Raw genomic sequence first — 8,141 nt, 5'->3', positions numbered from 1 at the left:
GCTCAGTGCTTGGGTCAGTACTTTTTACAGTATACATGCCTTCATGAAACACTGGCCAGCACTGGATAACTTCCATTGTTATAATAATGATACCGATATATTCATATATTTATAAATCCTGTTAAATCCAACCAGTCAATCATATTATCAGTAAGACGTAGAGATATAAAAGCTTGTTCTGCTGTAAAATTCAGAAAAGACAGAGGCTGTTTTAGACTTGAGGTACTGGATGCATTCTGCTACTTCTCTTGATGGGATTATAGTAACTGGCCTCCAGAACAAATGTAGATGCACTTGGAGTTATTTTTGACCAGGACATGTTATTTTAATCTCACTTAAAACAAGCTTCGTGAATTTCTTTTGAAATTTTGCCAAAACCAGGACCATCTTGCCCCATTATACACCCAAAGTGTTTAAAGTTGATAAAAGAGAGGAAATTAGAATCATACAAGGAGACAATGTGAAATAAACAATGACTTGCTATTCGGAGCAGACATGTATTCTTGTGAGAGACAGTCAACCCATGGTGACCATCCCCCCCCCCAAAAAAAAAAAAAAAAAACTGGGATGACAAGTGTACGCTTAACTCTCTCAAAGCACGTTCTTCTGCTCATACATCACAACTCGACTGGAGGACTTTTGAAACTCTGGAGGTGTGAACTGTGGCTGATGTACCGATTAGTCAGTTTCTGCTTTTAACACCAACCTTTGTGTTGGTAAGACGAGGATGTCCTTTAAGAACCTGGGCTGAAAGACAGGTAGTCAAATTTTCTGATAGATGTTAGCATTTATGCTTCAACAAAACAAAGTTGAGGTGTTTTTACACCTTATAGTCCGGTCAAATGGTGATTGGGGACCAAGACTACGACATTTCTTACATTTTCAGCTGGTACAGTTCACTTCCATACTGCACTGTGTCAAACAAACCAAACCCTTTGAAAAAACAGTTTCCCTGCCTCACCTCGACTGTGGTGGTGCTGCACCAAGAACCATTGAAGGAAATGACACAAAAACCTCTGAAGAAGACACTGAGTGTGACTTCCTCCAACAAAAATGGAGTGAGGTTTTAGTGGTTGAAGGATTTCTCTTTTGTCTTTGGCAAAAGACCATGACTCATTTCTCCCACTAGCTCTAGATACATGCCCTTGTTTTGGTTGAATTTACCCAGAATTCCCTGTGCTATAGTTTACTTTCTATAGCAGTCTTCTATACACTTAGCATTCATGTATGCATTCGAACCACACCAGAGTTCACATCAACTGAACAGAGAGACCTTGGCTTTTAGGTGGACCAACTTTTCTGGTCTGCATCAAAGTTCAGTTACGCATTTTCCCAAATGAACTGGACTTTCTAGGCAAACTAACTAGAGTTTGATTAAAGCAGAATAACCAAGGATGGTGGAGATGCACCCTTAATTTACCACTGACATGAGAAGTGGGACTAAGCTACAGAAAAATGTGAACGGCCATATCTAGATGAGACCACTTCAATCCAGCAGAGCACCTTCGTAAGGATAATGTACAGATTAAAATCTGAATAAACCATGATGCTATTATGTCAATATATACCAATATATCTGAGTAATGTTTTCAGCACCCTTTTTCAGTCTCTTCCATTTAAGGCATTCTTAAGGGCAGAAGCAAGTCCAACCTGGTACAACCTAATAAAGAGGCCGGTTGACCTGGTTCTCTCACTGTGCTTATTGACGTGGATCTATTAGTGTAGGTTAGAATTGAGGACTCAGAATAGACACTAACTTGAGGGAGGATCACTAGCAGTTTCACAGCTGTCCAGGAAGTATTGCAGTTTATGGAGAGGAGATCAAGGATGTGCTTCAAGAAGATCTTCATTAATGATCCGACACCAGGACTGAAGGACTACAATTGGCCTCATCTCTTTCCCTTACATGGTAAAGTTCAACTCTGACTCGCTCGGTGCACTCATCGCTCATAATCCCTCTCTCAGTTCTCCCTCTCCCTCTCTCTCTCTTCCTCTCTCTATCCCCGGCCTGACTTTGTCGCAGTCCCTCGTCCTCCTCTGCCCGTTTCGACGTTCCTCGTGTATAAATTAACGGATGTGGCCCTTCCACGTAGTTTCCGTCTCCCTTCCCCCTTGTCTCTTGCCACCAGTGCGTCGGGAGACGTGGGTCGCTCAGGGGGCAAACTTCATTTCCGTAAATGAGGACAGAAAAAGAAATCCTGACACGCCGGTTAGTTAACAGCACCCTGACCCGCTCTCACCCCAAACACGCACACACGCTGCAGAGCGAGCCGAGACCTGTTTGTGGAGCTAATTAGCATTGACTCGCTCCGTGCGCGGGTATGTGAGCCCACGCACGTGTGTGTATGTGGAGCTGGGCTGCACTCAGTGGCCCAGTTTTGGCTGAATAAGGGAGAATACTGCAGGCCGGATGAAGAGGCAGGGGTAACAAAGGACAGGTATAGATAGAAGTGAGAAAAGGTGGCGGCGGGAGGGAGGCGGCCATGCAGGAGTCGTTAACAAATCAAGCGGCCGTGTCTCTGGTGGCTTTAATGTGTGTGTTTGTAGATATGTTTTTTTTTTCTTCTTCTTCTTCCTCTGAGGGTGTCATTACCGGTTGTCCCACTCTCAGGGGAGCCCGTGTTTACACAGCATGGTCTCTGAGCTGTCACTGTGGGAGTCACGCATCCATAATCACCATGGCAACCAATAGATGCACTGTTTGCATTCAGGCTGTTTAGACGGATGCTCTGAAGTTTGTTTTTGGCTGCAGTAATTCACATTTTGGTGCGTTTATGGGAAACATTCCCTGTTTAGGCTGCTGCTTTACAAAGTTGAATTTGATGCCTGAGATGTTGAAGTTCTGACTCGATCTGAGACAATTAGCTTGATGGTTGCATGCAAATTGCAGTAAATTGTTCAGAAATTCTGTATTCTACAAGTCAGTTGAATACTGAAAGTCTTTTTGATACAATATAAGGTTTTTCCATGTTTATTAATATCTCGTTAATGTGATATCTTAAGTTTTATGTCTTTATTTAGGATACAAATGGACCACAAACTTATGTGCAGAATGCAAAAGTTAAACGGGTCAGTCATGAAGCTTTCCATCTCTCTCCATTCCTTCTTAGATGTAAACAGAAACTTTCCACAAGGAAAGAAACATAGTCCAAAGTACGAACGATCAGCCTCTTCTTATGACCAGCTTTTTGCTTGTTTCCATCACCCTAATTTTTTGCCCCCTCCACAGATTTTCTATCAGACTCAGAAGTCAAACCGTTGATATTATTTCCACTCAGAGGAAATAGGAGCACTGAAGGTTTTGGAGATCTCAAATTCTCACATCAAGAATTAGAACCCCACCGGGTTGTGTACAAGATCGACTCATTGTGCCAGTGACAGCAACAAGGTGCATTTTTCACACCCGGAGCAGCATGGCATATCATGGCTATGCAGATGATAGCGTGCTGTGTGGGTGTAAACCTGCAGAAGAATAGAAGGATTTCTCTCAGAGGACACAGACACAAAGGAAAAGAGGAGGAGGAGTGACACAGTCAGCAGCTCCTCTGCCAGTTACTCCCCAGTTAAAAACGACTTTAAACACAGGCTTTCTCCTTCTCTTATACAGAGCGTGTTTATGAGTATGTTCCCCCAAGATTTCAATGAACACATCAAAGCTTTCATTTTCCCTGGTAACATTACATTTCCTCTTGTACTGCTAATGTGGACAAAGTCATAGTGTCAGCTCCTTGACCAAATTCCTCACTGATCTTCTTCTGATGCTTATGTAAGAGAAGATCAAGATTGTTCAAGCCGGCCAGCAGACATGATCTCTCTTGCATGTCCTGGTTGTTCCTGAGGGTTCTTCCATTGTGGGTGCCGCGAATAAAACAAGTATTGAACATGAAATTCATACTGGATATTGGTAACATCCCAAGTAATCCACACATACAAAGAAATCAAAACAAATTAAGTCTGTTCATGTGGCTGTTTGTTCTCTAACAAACCTCTGAACAGTGTTGGGCACAACTAGCTAAAAAAGTTAGCTGCGCTAACCTTAGAGAATTAAATATAGATATTAGTTTTGCTCACACAAAAGCTCTAAGTCAAGAGCATTGAGTATTTAATAGAGGCTAATGCTAAATCACTAACTTTAGCATTAGCGTAAAGTTAGCTAATGCTAAGTTAGCTAATGAGAACTTTAGGAGAATTAGCAGCGTAACTAAAGTAGCTAACCTTACCTACTTTAGCAGCTAAAGTTAGCTAATGCTTTAGCATTATTTTCCACCATATGTCAATGGAAAAACATGCATCAAAATACTATATCATCCTCAACAGAGTCACATTTGTTATTACATGCCTATTTGTACACTTTGCTCTTTATCAAGTGATTATTTGGGACAAACTTATCACTCTGTTTTATTGTTGCTCAGTTTTGCTATATTTATTGCTTATTATTGTTGTTGTTTTTTTTTGTCTTTGATCAGATCTGGCATCATACTTTCTCACCAATGTACCACAAACAACTAAACATATTCTTTACAATATCTTGGAACAAACACAATTTAAAATCTTAGAAACTCACAAAGCATATTGAATACAATCCCCAGGAGCCCCCTTATTATCAGAACCAGAATCCAAAGTCTCCACTGTGTTTTTCTGCCCGCTCTGAAACGCCCCCAGGGGTCCTGTGAGTCCACACATGCATATGTCGGAGCTTTTGCTTTGGCAGTAGGTTGCACACAGCATTAAGCATTTAGTTCAGATTTCCCTTATAGCCATTTGGACCTTTGACAATACTGGAGCTCCTGTTTTATGTTAGCTCCTGGGCAGTAACATAGTACCAAAAAGAAGCAGCTGTACCTTCTTTAAGAAGCACAAACTCAAAGACAATCGACAAATCATGTCAAAAGTGTGAAGAAAAATCTTACAACACTCTTGTTCAAGATTTTCTTCTTTTCAGTATTGCAGCATTGCAGCAAAAAGCTGTTTCTAAAGAAAATAGGTTCTTTTTGCCAGGCGGAAATAAACCCTGCACACAAGAGCGCATATTTAAGTAGGTCTGTGTTTTGAGCCATATGCCTGTGAATGTGGCTTGTCTCAATAAAACATGGTGCTCTGTTGTTAATCTTTAATAGTTCTGTCCTTTAGAATTAACCCACATGAACACACATTTAGGGCGCCATCCTCACTCTTGCTCACATTCAGCGTTCTCCCAGAAAAATAAAACAAAAAGCTGGATTTTAGTGGACAAAAGTATTTACTCGCTTACAATTTTTTTCTAATTTTTATTTATTTTTGTTTTACATGTTATCTGGCAGTGTGGCACGCAGAATTGTTGTCAGAGTTCCAAGGTGAGGCTCGACAGTTTTACTTTCACAAGTGGAGCATGATGGCTTTCTCTATGACGTTCCACTTGACAAATATACGTAACTTAACTTTATTTTAAATAAACATGGATGTGGAGATGGTAAAACTGGGAAGAAAGGTGAGGACAATTTTTAAAAGGTTAAAGAGTAGAGAAGGGAGATAAGGATAGAGAATACAAGACATTACCCTAGAAGTCTCCTTCTACACCTGCAGAAAGAGAGGAAAGAAACAGAGGAGATAGTAATAATAACGACTACATCACTGACAAGTACATGGTACAAGCTAATATAAGATGTATTTAGTAGCAATCCAACATATAATGTATCTGAACACACTTGAATCTAAACACCTAATTTTCTTTTCACACTTTTAAATGTTTCACAGAAACATGAGAAACTGTATCAATATGACAAGTTGAACTTGGAGGTGTAACAACAAAAACAATAACCTGGATTGGAGATAAAATAACTGAAATGAAATTAGTAGCTGGGAGAAAAGGATCAACATTGAGGGAGGCTGCAAATCTGGCAACGTGTGATGGATCAGAGGATGATTCCATGAAAAATTTATGGCTGGGAGGTTTGACTGGTGCTAACAGAAGGCACAGTGTATGCGCTAGGTATTGTGTGAGTGTGTGCATGAATATGTAATTTACTAAATGGCTTTCAATAAGAAAGAGGCCGAACAAAATCATGCAAACAGGAATAGGTTTCCTTGGATTAAATCAGATTAGCGTGGCAACGATTGTGGAAAGCTTTAAAAAGTCTGTCTACAATGTGTATATACGGATATATAGTGTGAGAAACTAGATCTGTTTCCTGTCCATTTCTCTGTTGCATAAGTTTCACTGAGTCCACCCACTCGCCTCTCCATGCGGCCCATCTCTGGTAGAATATAACCCCCATGGATGCAGACACAATGTTCTCTCCTCTTCCAAAGCTCCGAATAAAAGGGCAAAGCGCTGACAGAGACCAACACATCCACAGACAGGCTGGCTGTCATCACTGAGAAAAATACATCTTCATTTTCCACGGTCCCTGGAGCCCTGTCGCACTCTCTGTGTGGTGGGGTGACTCTGCCCCCTGCTGACAGCTTTAGAAAACTGCACCGATGAGGATTAGGACAGTTTCCAGATATTCAGAATGGTTTTCAAATAAATAGCCTTAACTTTTGAGTTAATGTTTGTTTTGAGCTCTTTTTATTTATTTATTTATTTATTTACCTTTGTAAGGAATTACTAATATATAGAGTATACTATTTTTGAAATGTTTAACTATTTTACCTATTGTAAGACAACAGCCACCAACTTCAGCAGAATTTATTGGGCGTTTATATGACAGACCAGCATGACGTCATATGTTATGCTGACAGCATATTATGTCTGATTTGCCCTGTCTTGTGAATATTGTTCAAACACCTGCACGTTGATGGCAAAACAGATTGAAATATGAATGTTTATAAGTTTTCAAGGTTTGGAGTCTGTAACCTCTTCACCAATTTTAGGTAATGTTTCACATTCCCATACATTGTTAAACAAGTCCAATAAGATTCACTTTGGATATTCACTGAGTTCACTTATCATTATGTAATAGATTTAATAATTTCCTTTAGTTGACATTTTAACTTTCCTCAAAGTAGGTTTGAACTCAACTACTGAAAAATGACACTATCTTGTATTATTTACTAATTTTCTAAAAATTAAAAAATAAAATAACAAAAAGTTGGCTCCATTGTGCAATCATATTCTTTATATATTTTGGAAAATGTATCCACTAACATTGTTGCTTCTTCATTACTTACTGCTGTTGCTCCATTACAAATTAAAACAGAACAACCAGACTCTCTTCTTCCTCCATTCATTCAGTTCATCATCTTCATCTCTCTAAGTCTCATATTTCTCTCTCTTCTTTCTGCTCAAACACGCCTTGAATGTGGGTGGATCCAACGTCTGCTGAAGGTGAAAGCTGATTGGCTGCAGCCTCTCTGCACTGACATGTGACTCACAGGTCAAAGCTCAATCAACTTTCTATTTTCAGGAAATGATTCTCACAGTCACTGTGACTGAGAGCAGAAATGGAGCAGAATCAGCTGGACAGAGAAACTTTCTCCTGTTCCATCTGTCTGGATCTACTGAAGGATCCGGTGGCTATTCCCTGTGGACACAGCTACTGTATGAAGTGTATTAAAACCCAGTGGGATGAAGAGGATCAGAAGGGAATCCACAGCTGCCCTCAGTGCAGGGAGACGTTCACATCGAGGCCTGTGCTAAAGAAGAACACCATGCTAGCAGCTTTAGTGGAGCAGCTGAAGAAGACTGGACTCGAGGCTGCTGCTGCTGCTGCTGCTGACCACTGCTATGCTGGACCTGAAGATGTGGCCTGTGATTTCTGCACTGGAAGAAAACTGAAAGCCCTCAAGTCCTGTTTATTCTGTCTGGTTTCCTACTGTAAGAATCACCTTCAACCTCATCTTGATGTCCCTGGAATGAAGAAACACAAGCTGGTGGAGCCGACCAAGAACCTACAGGAGAACATCTGTTCTGATCATGATGAGGTGATGAAGATGTTCTGTCGCACTGATCAGAAGTGTATTTGCTATCTCTGCTCTGTGGATGAACATAACAGCCATGAAACGGTTACAGCTGCAAAAGAAAGGACTGAGAAGCAGAAGGAGCTCCAGGTGAGGCGACAACAAATCCAACAGATGATCCAGGACAAAGAGGAAGATGTGAAACTGCTTCAGCAGGAGGTGGAGGCCATCAATCACTCTGCTGATAAAACAGTGGAGGACAG

General features: G+C 40.7%; 1 protein-coding gene across 1 annotated transcript; it reads left to right on the top strand.

Annotated features, from left to right (window-relative positions):
- Window positions 1–7,207: 7,207 nt before the first annotated feature.
- LOC103152607 (E3 ubiquitin/ISG15 ligase TRIM25-like) lies at window positions 7,208–8,139 on the top strand (the record flags this gene model as incomplete). The annotated part of the gene is made up of 1 exon (XM_007573154.2): window positions 7,208–8,139. A coding segment is annotated over exon 1 (717 nt), but the record flags the coding sequence as incomplete, so codon positions are not given.
- Window positions 8,140–8,141: the final 2 nt, after the last annotated feature.

Source organism: Poecilia formosa, unplaced genomic scaffold (assembly GCF_000485575.1).
Source record: "Poecilia formosa unplaced genomic scaffold, Poecilia_formosa-5.1.2 Scaffold319, whole genome shotgun sequence".
Lineage (NCBI taxonomy): Eukaryota > Metazoa > Chordata > Actinopteri > Cyprinodontiformes > Poeciliidae > Poecilia > Poecilia formosa.
Note: the sequence above shows the minus strand (reverse complement) of the source record. Positions and strands in the feature narration are given on the sequence as shown.